General features: G+C 42.8%; 1 protein-coding gene across 1 annotated transcript; it reads right to left on the bottom strand.

The window, feature by feature from the left end:
• Window positions 1–1,201: 1,201 nt before the first annotated feature.
• LOC115111953 (recoverin-like) lies at window positions 1,202–12,697 on the bottom strand. Its single transcript, XM_029638519.1, has 4 exons — window positions 12,623–12,697; window positions 11,919–12,456; window positions 3,924–4,035; window positions 1,202–2,107 (listed from the first exon to the last, which is right to left on the bottom strand). Exons 2-4 carry the CDS (start codon window positions 12,297–12,299, stop codon window positions 2,019–2,021), a joined length of 582 nt encoding a protein of 193 aa, XP_029494379.1. The 5' UTR covers window positions 12,300–12,456; window positions 12,623–12,697; the 3' UTR covers window positions 1,202–2,018.
• Between the last annotated feature and the right edge of the window lie 845 nt (window positions 12,698–13,542).

Here is a 13,542-nt window from a genome sequence, read left to right as displayed (position 1 = left end):
GGAAGGTTAGTTGAGAACACCTTTATTTAACCAGGTAGGTTAGTTGAGAACACCTTTATTTAACCAGGTAGGTTAGTTGAGAACACCTTTATTTAACCAGGTAGGTTAGTTGAGAACACCTTTATTTAACCAGGAAGGTTAGTTGAGAACACCTTTATTTAACCAGGAAGGTTAGTTGAGAACACCTTTATTTAACCAGGAAGGTTAGTTGAGAACACCTTTATTTAACCAGGTAGGTTAGTTGAGAACACCTTTATTTAACCAGGTAGGTTAGTTGAGAACACCTTTATTTAACCAGGAAGGTTAGTTGAGAACACCTTTATTTAACCAGGTAGGTTAGTTGAGAACACCTTTATTTAACCAGGAAGGTTAGTTGAGAACACCTTTATTTAACCAGGTAGGTTAGTTGAGAACACCTTTATTTAACCAGGTAGGTTAGTTGAGAACACCTTTATTTAACCAGGAAGGTTAGTTGAGAACACCTTTATTTAACCAGGTAGGTTAGTTGAGAACACCTTTATTTAACCAGGAAGGTTAGTTGAGAACACCTTTATTTAACCAGGTAGGTTAGTTGAGAACACCTTTATTTAACCAGGAAGGTTAGTTGTGAACAAGTTCTTATTTACAACTGCCACCTGGCCAAGATAAAGAAAGCAGTGCGACACAAACAACAACACAGAGTTACACATGGAATAAACAAACATACATTCAATCACACAATAATTCCCTGCAGCTAGACGGAGACAAATAAGAGAGAGATGGAACGAGAGATAGAGACGGAAAGATTACAGAGAATTTGCTTCTCTCTGCTTTCCGATGTTGGACAGCAGATTATGACAGTAATCCCGAGTTGGACAGAGAGGAGGGAACGACTGAGGAGGGAAGGGAGGAGTAAGGAGGGAGGAGGATGTGAGGGACAAGAAACGGCCTTGGAAATAAATACAGGACACGGACACAACTGTGCACGCATAATACATTATAATACACACACATATTTTCATGTCGTCAGAAAATCTATGTGTAAATATGATCAAAAACGTAAAACCCTTGTCCTTTGTTTGTGAATCACATATTTGAATACATGAAGTCACTGTTTGGACAATAGGAACCATATAGAAACCTTACTATTCTTACTGAAAACCGACTATTTTTAGGTCACGGACTAATTTGTGGGACATCAAGGACACACACACACACAAAATGATTTGCAATACATAGAATTTATGAGAAAAGCTTTAATCCACCATATGCAGCGTATAACTCTTTGATTAAAACAATAAGATAATTGCAGGATAAAAATCTAAAAGCCACCATCACAACCATGCAAATTCCTAATGGAGAAAAAGGTTTGTTATTCTACAGATTTTCAATCTTTTCTTTTCCCAAATACCTGTGTCCGAACTGTTATCATTTATCACATTTACACACTTCAAATTTCCTTCTACAGCAACACCATTTAGAACTTCTTAGAATAATGAAATGTATAGACTGAGCAATGGTTACCAAATGATCCAGTCCATGAGTATTCAGGACACTGCAAAACACTAGACCACCATTACTTTTTCACAATCATCTCACAGTACCAAAAAGCTATTGTATCTTCAATCGGATAGGAAAACAGCATTTAGCAGGGATGTTGTATCAATATACAAACAAATAAATATACTTGTGCCTCAATGTTTCTGTCGTGTTTGTATTGCATCAAACACTAATTACAATAGTGGCCATCTACCTTCATATTTATCACACCTACCTTCATAAAACAGCCTCAATCCAATAGGCATACATGCACAGACAGACATACTTTAACATACTTTTACTTTAACAGACATACTCATACTTTATACTTTAACCAACATAAACCCCTACTTTCTCAGAAGGTACAGTGAAGACAATTAAGACACCGCCATACAATAGTATTTACACAGAAGAGAAAGACAGAACATTAGAATACAATGACAAAGAGGAGGAGAGGAAGAAATAGTGTGTGAAGGAGAAAGAGGGGAAGAAGGGATGACTTAGTCATTGATGGGTTCGTAGTGGATGAGACGCATGGCGTTTTCGTTCTCGGTCACCCCCTTGATGAACTCTCCCTCTGCCAACCGGTCTGAGAGAGAGAGAGCGACAGAGAGAAATTGTAAAATGATTAGTGTTTGACTCCATACTGTATGTGTACTGCATATACCATCTGTCAGTAGTTCTTCAACAGTACATACTGTATGTGTACTATATATACCATCTGTCAGTAGTTCTTCAACAGTACATACTGTATGTGTACTATATATACCATCTGTCAGTAGTTCTTCAACAGTACATACTGTATGTGTACTGTATATACCATCTGTCAGTAGTTCTTCAACATTACATACTGTATGTGTACTGTATATACCATCTGTCAGTAGTTCTTCAACAGTACATACTGTATGTATACTGTATATACCATCTGTCAGTAGTTCTTCAACATTACATACTGTATGTGTACTATATATACCATCTGTCAGTAGTTCTTCAACAGTACATACTGTATGTGTACTATATATACCATCTGTCAGTAGTTCTTCAACAGTACATACTGTATGTGTACTATATATACCATCTGTCAGTAGTTCTTCAACATTACATACTGTATGTGTACTATATATACCATCTGTCAGTAGTTCTTCAACAGTACATACTGTATGTGTACTATATATACCATCTGTCAGTAGTTCTTCAACAGTACATACTGTATGTGTACTGTATATACCATCTGTCAGTAGTTCTTCAACAGTACATACTGTATGTGTACTGCATATGCAATCTGTCAGTAGTTCTTCAACAGTACATACTGTATGTGTACTGTATATACCATCTGTCAGTAGTTCTTCAACAGTACAATTTCTCTCTGTATGTGTACTGCATATACCATCTGTCAGTAGTTCTTCAACAGTACATACTGTATGTGTACTGTATATACCATCTGTCAGTAGTTCTTCAACAGTACATACTGTTCTTCAACATCTGTACAACAGTACATACTGTATGTGTACTATATATACCATCTGTCAGTAGTTCTTCAACAGTACATACTGTATGTGTACTATATATACCATCTGTCAGTAGTTCTTCAACAGTACATACTGTATGTGTACTGTATATACCATCTGTCAGTAGTTCTTCAACAGTACATACTGTATGTGTACTGCATATACCATCTGTCAGTAGTTCTTCAACAGTACATACTGTATGTGTACTGTATATACCATCTGTCAGTAGTTCTTCAACAGTACAATTTCTCTCTGTATGTGTACCATCTCTGTCAGTAGTTCTTCAACAGTACATACTGTATGTGTACTGTATATACCATCTGTCAGTAGTTCTTCAACAGTACATACTGTATGTGTACTGTATATACCATCTGTCAGTAGTTCTTCAACAGTACATACTGTATGTGTACTGTATATACCATCTGTCAGTAGTTCTTCAACAGTACATACTGTATGTGTACTGCATATACCATCTGTCAGTAGTACTTCAACAGTACATACTGTATGTGTACTGCATATACCATCTGTCAGTAGTTCTTCAACATTACATACTGTGTGTCTTTGCATTTGGTTCAATGAGATGAAAAATGTTCTGTGGAAAAAGACATGTTTTGGTAGGGAGTGAATCCCCAGGTGACTGCTGTGTGTGCCAATGTAATCTATGTAAGCTGGACGGACGTCCTACAGCTGCTGAGCAAAGAACATAATGACATAAAACCTTTCCTCTCATTACCACAACAACGCAAGTCACAACAACCTACTGTGTGTGTATGTGTTTGTGCGTGCATTTGTGCATGTGTTTGTGCGTGAATGTGTTTGTGCGTGCGTTTGTGCGTGTGTTTGTGCGTGAATGTGTTTGGGTGTGCGTGCATGCATGTCTGTGTGTTTGTCTCTTACCGTTGTCTGGTTTCTCAAAGTATCCCCACAGTTTGTTGGCTCTCTTCTCTGGTGTATTCTCGTCGGCCGGTAACTTGGGCAGATCTTCCTTGGGGATTAGCTTAAAGATGGCCTGAGAGTGAGTGAGTGAGTGAGAGAGAGAGGAAATAGGGGGTAGGGGGAGAGAGAGAGAAGAAGGGGGGTAGGGGTTGAGAGAGAGAGAGAGAGAGAGAGAGAGAGGGTGGTAGGGGAACAGATCAAGTAAGATTGCATAGACTTATTTTACATTATATATATATACAGTACTAATCAAATGTTTGGACACATCTGCTCATTCCAGGGTTTTTCTTTATTTGTACTATTTTCTACATTGTAGAATAATAGTGAAGACATCAAAACTATGAAATAACACATACGGAATTATGTAGTAACCAAAAAAGTGTTTATTAAACAAATCGAGATATATTTTATATGTTAGATTCTTCAAAGTAGCCACCCTTCGCCTTGATGACAGCTTTGCACACTCTTGGCATATGTGTCCCAACTTTTGACTGGTACTGTATCTACAAGTTCAGAATACTGTATATGACATATGATCTGCTGACAAGCGTTTACATGTAGTTACAGTATCATTTAGTTGGTGCCTGCAGCCTCTCATCATAGCCTTAACATGGGTCTGTGTGCCAACATTGGTTGGTGCCTTGCAATGCCCAATACATGTTTTTTACAGCTTGTCTGAAGGGAACCCATCTGACCACTAGAGGAACCCATCTGACCACTAGAGGAACCCATCTGACCACTAGAGGAACCCATTTGACCACTAGAGGAACCCATCTGACCACTAGAGGAACCCATCTTACCACTAGAGGAACCCATTTGACCGCTAGAGGAACCCATTTGACCACTAGAGGAACCCATTTTGACCACTAGAGGAACCCATCTGACCACTAGAGGAACCCATCTTACCACTAGAGGAACCCATTTGACCACTAGAGGAACCCATTTGACCACTAGAGGAACCCATTTTGACCACTAGAGGAACCCATTTGACCACTAGAGTAACCCATCTGACGACTAGAGGAACCCATTTGACCACTAGAGGAACCCATTTGACCACTAGAGGAACCCATCTGACCACTAGAGGAACCCATTTGACCACTAGAGGAACCCATCTGACCACTAGAGGAACCCATCTGACCACTAGAGGAACCCATTTGACCACTAGAGGAACCCATCTGACCACTAGAGGAACCCATCTTACCACTAGAGGAACCCATTTGACCGCTAGAGGAACCCATTTGACCACTAGAGGAACCCATTTTGACCACTAGAGGAACCCATCTGACCACTAGAGGAACCCATCTTACCACTAGAGGAACCCATTTGACCACTAGAGGAACCCATTTGACCACTAGAGGAACCCATTTTGACCACTAGAGGAACCCATTTGACCACTAGAGTAACCCATCTGACCACTAGAGGAACCCATTTGACCACTAGAGGAACCCATTTGACCACTAGAGGAACCCATCTGACCACTAGAGGAACCCATTTGACCACTAGAGGAACCCATCTGACCACTAGAGGAACCCATCTTACCACTAGAGGAACCCATTTGACCACTAGAGTAACCCATCTGACCACTAGAGGAACCCATTTGACCACTAGAGTAACCCATCTGACCACTGAACCACAGATTAGAGGAACCCATCTGACCACTAGAGGAACACATCAGATTACTAGAGGAACCCATCTGACCACTAGAGTAACCCATCTGACCACTAGAGTAACCCATCTGACCACTAGAGTAACCCATCTGACCACTAGAGGAACCCATTTGACCACTAGAGTAACCCATCTGACCACTAGAGGAACCCATTTGACCACTAGAGGAACCCATCTGACCACTAGAGGAACCCATCTGACCACTAGAGGAACACATCAGATTACTAGAGGAACCCATCTGATCACTAGAGTAACCCATCTGACCACTAGAGGAACACATCAGATTACTAGAGGAACCCATCTGACCACTAGAGTAACCCATCTGACCACTAGAGGAACCCATCTGACCACTAGAGGAACCCATCTGACCACTAGAGGAACCCATTTGACCACTAGAGGAACACATCAGATTACTAGAGGAACCCATCTGACCACTAGAGGAACCCATTTGACCACTAGAGGAACACATCAGATTACTAGAGGAACCCATCTGACCACTAGAGGAACCCATTTGACCACTAGAGGAACCCATCTGACCACTAGAGGAACCCATTTGACCACTAGAGGAACCCATCTGACCACTAGAGGAACCCATTTGACCGCTAGAGGAACACATCAGATTACTAGAGGAACCCATCTGACCACTAGAGGAACCCATTTGACCACTAGAGGAACCCATTTGACCGCTAGAGGAAACCATTTGACCGCTAGAGGAACCCATTTGACCGCTAGAGGAACCCATCTGACCACTAGAGGAACCCATTTGACCACTAGAGTAACCCATCTGACTACTAGAGGAACCCATCTGACCACTAGAGGAACCCATTTGACCACTAGAGGAACCCATTTGACCACTAGAGGAACCCATTTGACCACTAGAGGAACCCATCTGACCACTAGAGGAACCCATTTGACCACTAGAGGAACCCATTTGACCACTAGAGGAACCCATCTGACCACTAGAGGAACCCATTTGACCACTAGAGGAACCCATTTGACCACTAGAGGAACCCATTTGACCACTAGAGGAACCCATTTGACCACTCCTGTGTGTCATTGTTTACCAGTTAGCTTGTCTTGTCTTTTCTAATATTCACTTTCACTTACATTATCTTTGGAACTACATCAATTTGCCACATTATTTAAAGATTTGACCTACTTTAATTGAATGGATGTTTAGAAAACTTCCTGGGACACATCATATGCAGCTCCCTGAGTCAGATATGTGTTCTGCCCTACCAAGCACAAGAACAGTAACTGCTTATAGAGTGAAACTGAGAAAAATGACTTCAAAGTTTTAAAAATTGTCCAGCCAAGTGAATTGTAGGCAGATAATTGGAGTTTTGGTTATGTGTTGTCTTACTGAGGTTATTTGTTATATCATATTGACCATGACCTCTGACATGACATTTGGCCCTAGACAGGGTTCAGCCTTCTTGCTTGGTACACCCACTGGAATAGTTTCCCACGACAATTGATTTTTTACACAAACTTGTGTTCATAGATTTACACTACACAACACGACTATTTCAGCGACACCCGTTGCTGACAGGTGTATAAAATCGAGCCAGAGCCATGCAATCTCTATATACAAACATTGGCAATAGAATGGCCCAACTGAAGAGCTCAATAACTTTCACCGTGGCACCGTCATAGGATGCCACCTTTCCAACAAGTCAGTTCATAACATTTCTAGCCTATAGAGCTGCCCCAGTCAACTGTAACTGGTGTTATTGTGAGGTGGAAACGTCTAGGAGCAACAAGGTGTTCAGCCACAAAGTGGTAGACCACACAAGCTCACAGAACGGGACCGGCTAGTGCTAAAGCACATAGGGCGTAAAAAATGGTCTGCCCTCAGTTGCAACACTCACTACCCAGTTCAAAACTGGATCTGGAAGCAACGTTTGTCGGAAGCTTCATGAAATGGGTTTCCATGGTCGTGCAGCCGCACACAAGCCTAAGATCACCATGCGCAATGCCAAGCATCAGCTGGAGTGGTGTAAAGCTCGCCACCATTGGACTCTGGAGAGGTGGAAACGCGTTCTCTGGAGTGATGAACCACGCTTCACCATCTGGCAGTCTGATGGAGAAATCTGGGTTCAGTGGATGCTAGGAGAACACTACCTGCTCGAATGCATAGTGCCAACTGTAAAGTTTGGTGGAGGAGGACTAAAGGTCTGGGGCTGTTTCGTGGTTCGGGCTAGGCCCCTTAGTTCCAGTGAAGGGAAATCTTAATAAATTCTATATGATTCTGTGCTTCCAACTTTGTGGCAACAGTTTGGGGAAGGCCTTTTCCTGTTTCAGCACAACAATGCCCCGTGCACAAACCGAGGTCCATCCAGAAATGTCAAGATAGGTGTGGAAGAAATTGACTGGCCTGCACAGAGCCCTGACCTCAACCCCATCGAACACCAACATCAGTGCCCGACCTCACAAATGCTCTTGTGGCTGAATGAAAGCAAGTCCCAGCAGCAATGTTCCAACATCTCGTTGAAAGCCTTCCCATAAGAGTGGAGGCTGGTATAGCAGCAAAGAGGGGTCCAACTCCATGATCTTGGAATGAGATGTTCGACGTATGTCCACATACTTTGGCGATGTAGTGTATTTGTATGTGTCATATACTGTAGTAGTAACCGCAGCCCATAGCTCAGTGAAGCCAAGGTAAAAGGCAGTAACTGACTTGAGTGATTGTTGTTACTGCTTTCTGTCCTTGGTTTCACAGTAACTTTTTCCAATTACTGCAAATATGACCCCCCCATTTTCTCCAAAACACAACACAGTGGAGGCAGGATATTTGTGCAGGTGATAAAGCATGCAGTTACTGCTCTTTTGGTTTGTAGGGCAGGTGATGACACCTGCATAAAGGCATGACCTGCAGTATGTATTACACACATATCATGGGCTATTTGGCCAATCAAGTGCTATTTCAAAATTAGGTGATTATGCAATGACAATCAAAATCTAATAAATCCACTGTAATAACAGATTCTAGACCTACGATGTAAATGATCCACATTAAAGTCAATAGTCAATCAGGGGCCATCTGGGTGTAATTTTAGAGTCAGGCCTTAAAGCTGTGACCCACATAGAGACAGGAACCACTCATCTCTCACACTTAAAACATCCAGATTAACGTGGATTATCGCCAAGACCCAGGCCATAGGCCAAACACCAAGATGTCCTCCTCCTTTTCCCCCCTCCCTCCCTCCCTCCCTCCCTGTTTGGTTTAGGCTGAGTATTTCCTAAGGTTAATTTAGTGTTTTACCCCCTAGGCCTAATCCTAGATTGGGATTGGGTGAAATGATCCTAGATCTGTGCCTAAAGCCAACTTTTACCATAGGGGGGTTGGCTTGGCAGGCTATTCACTACAACCTATATAGTACAGCCAGTTCCCCATTGCCCTGACAACTATAATCTTGACGGGGAATAAACACATTTTGGTGCCAGTACGGTACAGTAACACTGGGGAGAGGTGGTGCTATACATGCCCACTGGCAATCTGCCAGGGACAGACAGAAAGACAGACAGAGACAGGCTCATCTCAGGGCAAAGGTACTGGACAATATTTACCTCCCCATCCCTCCCAATTTGCCCATGAGCCTGGCCTGCCCGGTCCCTGTCTCTCAGTGTAAACCCACAGCCTGGCCTGCCCGGTCCCTGTCTCTCAGACTGAACCCACAGCCTGGCCTGCCCGGTCCCTGTCTCTCAGACTGAACCCACAGCCTGGCCTGCCCGGTCCCTGTCTCTCAGACTGAACCCACAGCCTGGCCTGCCCGGTCCCTGTCTCTCAGACTGAACCCACACCCTGGCCTGCCCGGTCCCTGTCTCTCAGACTGAACCCACAGCCTGGCCTGCCCGGTCCCTGTCTCTCAGACTGAACCCACAGCCTGGCCTGCCCGGTCCCTGTCTCTCAGACTAAACCCACAGCCTGGCCTGCCCGGTCCCTGTCTCTCAGACTAAACCCACAGCCTGGCCTGCCCGGTCCCTGTCTCTCAGTCTAAACCCACAGCCCGGCCTGCCCGGTCCCTGTCTCTCAGTCTAAACCCACAGCCTGGCCTCCCCGGTCCCTGTCTCTCAGTCTAAATCCACAGCCTGGCCTCCCCGGTCCCTGTCTCTCAGTCTAAATCCACAGCCTGGCCTGCCCGGTCCCTGTCTCTCAGACTAAACCCACAGCCTGGACAGATTTGATGATTAAGATTATTGTTAACTAAGAAACGTCCTGCACAGTTCTCACAGCCACTCCTACACGTCTACTTATCTATCTACAGTAGTGTAGTGGGATGTAAACGCAAGTAAACACGTTTTTTTTGCACAACAGTTTGTCCACCGTTTGGGGAGAAATGCATTGAAAGTATAGAGGTGTTACTTTTTCACAGCGACCGGCTATTTAACCACCTATTTTCCTCCACAACACCCATGTTCACATTTCTGAGCTAATATGTGTATAAACACCGAAAGAGATGCCATCACAATATCAACCTCAACCAGACACCTCTAAAAACTATAGTCTCCATGTGTTACGTTGGTTGACTCTGCCCTAAAGGTTGCAGCTGGGATAGAAAAAGGCTGATAGAAATGACACTTGGTCTTGGCCAGTGTTGCTCAACATTGATCCTGGGCCAAAGCACCCACTAGGTATGCTGGATTTCACTCCAGCTCGGCATCACTTAGGCTGCGTTTACACAGGCAACCCAATTCTGATCTTTTTTTCAGTATCAACTCTGAAAAAGATCTGCTGTGAAAAGATCTGACGCGTTTGATTAAAATACAAATTAGTGTGAAAAAGATCAGAATTAGGCTGCCTATGTAAACGCTGCCTAAGATACTAATTAATGTATCCCCTTAGAACCAATGAGATAAATGACGTTGAGAGTGAACTATTTTAGAACTACTATATTAAGACAAATGGTGGTCTGCCAATTCAACTAATCTTTGTTAATGGGAGTAATTGGTAAACAAGAAAATCAACTGTTAAATTGAGAAACCCTGTTCTAGACAACATGGGCTGTGTTCACACAGGCAGCCCAATTATAACCTTTTTTACACCAATTGGTCTTTTGACCAATCACATCAGATCTTTTCACATCGGCTCTTTTTCAGAGCTGATCTGATTGGTCAAAATACCAATTAGTGGAAAAAATATCAGAATTGGACTGCTTATCTAAACGCAGCCATAATTGGTTATGTGTATTACTTTGTTAGTTGATTATCTACAGACTACATACTTTAGGCCCTGAATAAGCACAGAAGCATGGGGACCACAGTAAGTACAGTAGCCTACATTTTCTGGATGCTAAATCATTAATCTTGTGGATTATCAGGAAGGATTGGGTGGCTGAAATGGGCAAGAGCTCTACATTAGCTAATTGATGATTAGGACTGGAACCTACCGCAGGAGGTTGGTTGCACCTTAATTGGGGAGAACGGGCTCGTGGTAATGTCTGGAGCGGACTAGATGGAATGGTATCAAATACATTAAACACATGATGGTTTCCATGTTGATGGTGCCATTCCATTAACTCCTTTCCAGCCACTCCTATCTACATGTACAAATCACCTCGACTAACCTGTACCCTGCACATTGACTCAGTACCGGTACCCCCTGTATATAGCCTTGTTATTGTTATTTTATTGTGTTACTTTTTATTATTTTTTACTTTAGTATATTTGGTAAAAATTGTCTTAACTCTTTCTTGAACTGCATTGTTGGTTAAGGGCTTATAAGTAAGCATTTCACGGTAAGTTGTATTTGGGTGAATGTGACAATTAAAGTTTGATTTGATTATTATGAGCCGTCCTCCCCTCAGCAGCCTCCAATGGGACCTACAGACCGAGGAAAAGAAGGTCACTTTTGACCATTGACTGACTTCTGATGATATACAACATATAGACAGGACCTACATTTAAGAAAAGCCATATTCCCAGAACTCCATGATTTGTTCTCCTAAAAAAGCCTAAAAAAATGTTATGGCTATTATTATAATTTTTTTGTCAATTTGGAGGTGACCCACTTTTCCCAAGCCACATACTGTAAACTTTTCCCAAGCCACATACTGTAAACTTTTCCCAAGCCACATACTGTAAACTTTTCCCAAGCCACATACTGTAAATGGTAGAAACATCTACTCCTTTGTATGCCTATGTCCACAAATTTCCCCTTGTCCCATCTTCAAAATGATCATCACCGTCATTGATTGTTGTAAGAAGGTTCTCCTACCCAGTGGTTCAGGTTTGGATATCTTCTCTTGCCCCTTAATAGTTCAAGGTTCTAATCCTTCCTTGATCTCTCACCTGGCAGATGACTTCCACTTCTGTCTTGGTGATGTATCCGTTCTTGTCCACGTCGAACAGTGAGAAGGCCCACTCCAGCTTCCTCGTCGTCTTCCCACTGGAGGTCATGTGCAGTGCAATGATGTATTCCTTGAAGTCCAGAGTGCCGTCCTCGTTGGTGTCGAATGAACGGAACACATGCTGAGCGTAGGTCTTGGCTTCGCTATCGGGGAAGAAGCGCGCGTAGATCGTCTCGAACTCCTCTGGCGAGATGCGTCCGGTGGGACACTGCTTCTGGAAGTTCTCGTACCACTGGCACAACTCGTTCTCCGTGAACTTGGTGTTGAGCTTCAGGTCCTCCAGGATCTCCTTGGAAATAGCACTGCTCTTGGCGTTCCCCATCGTATTAGCCTGTACTGGGATCTCTAGGTTATGGTCGAAGGCTCTCTGAAGTAGTGCCTTTTTGAGTCACCGATCCGTCTTTTGTTTGGGTAAAATCCTCTGTTACTGTGGATCTCCCTTTCCTTACGTTGACTCAGCTGTCCCGTTCAAAAGATTCCTGAAATAGTTACAAATAGATATTGTCCAACAAGCACAGCACAATCAGATCTCTACAATGACTGAAGTGTTACCCAGTGTACCACTAGGAACCATACATCAACAAAAGCCTTCACTACCAGGGAGAAAGAACAGAGAGGGAGGCAGAGCAAAGAGACAGGACTTACCTGTGTCAGCAGTAGAGAGAGTATGAAGTGATGTGTTAGGGATGGACTGTTGTCATTCTGATGGGTGACGTAGATAGATAGATGGAGTAGGGAAGGAGGGGGGTGGAATTAGACTGCTACCTTTCGCGTCTGGGTTAATTCAGTTAATTCAGGATTTAAGGTGTCTGAGCTTTCACTCAAATTAACTTTAGTTTCCATATTCTCTTTTGCCAAACCGTCTCTATTCTTGTTGGTCTGTGTGTTGGCCAAGGCCCTGTTATCATTAGAGATTTAATTTCTCAATAAGAGCCTAATCCTAACTTTAGATACGTGTACGTAACCCAAACCTAATAAAAATCAATGCAAAATTTACTTGAAAGTACAAGTTCGGTACGATACTTCAAGTGAGAATTTGTCTTTGCTTGGTTATTGCCACATGACCTAGCCAGGAGAAACATTGGATCATAGACCCAATACAGACACTGTATATGTCACACCCTGACCTTAGTTCCTTTTTATGTCTCTATTTTGGTTTGGTTGGGGCGTGAGTTGGGGTGGGCATTCTATGTTGTGTTTCTATGTTTTCTGTTCTATGCGTTTGGCCTGGTATGGTTCCCAATCAGAGGCAACTGTCTATCGTTGTCTCTGATTCAAATCAAATCTAATCAAATCAAATTTATTTATATAGCCCTTCGTACATCAGCTGATATCTCAAAGTGCTGTACAGAAACCCAGCCTAAAACCCCAAACAGCAAACAATGCAGGTGTAAAAGCACCTGAGAACCATACTTAGGTAGCCTTTTCCCACCTGGTGTTTGTGGGTAGTTGTTTCCTGTTTTGACCTTTCAGGAATGTTTCAATTTTAATTTCTTACATTCACTTTGTTATTTTGTATTTTCGTGTTCTGGTATAATAAATAATCATAGACACTTACCACGCTG

Source organism: Oncorhynchus nerka, linkage group LG14, assembly GCF_034236695.1.
Source record: "Oncorhynchus nerka isolate Pitt River linkage group LG14, Oner_Uvic_2.0, whole genome shotgun sequence".
NCBI lineage: Eukaryota > Metazoa > Chordata > Actinopteri > Salmoniformes > Salmonidae > Oncorhynchus > Oncorhynchus nerka.
Note: the sequence above shows the minus strand (reverse complement) of the source record. Positions and strands in the feature narration are given on the sequence as shown.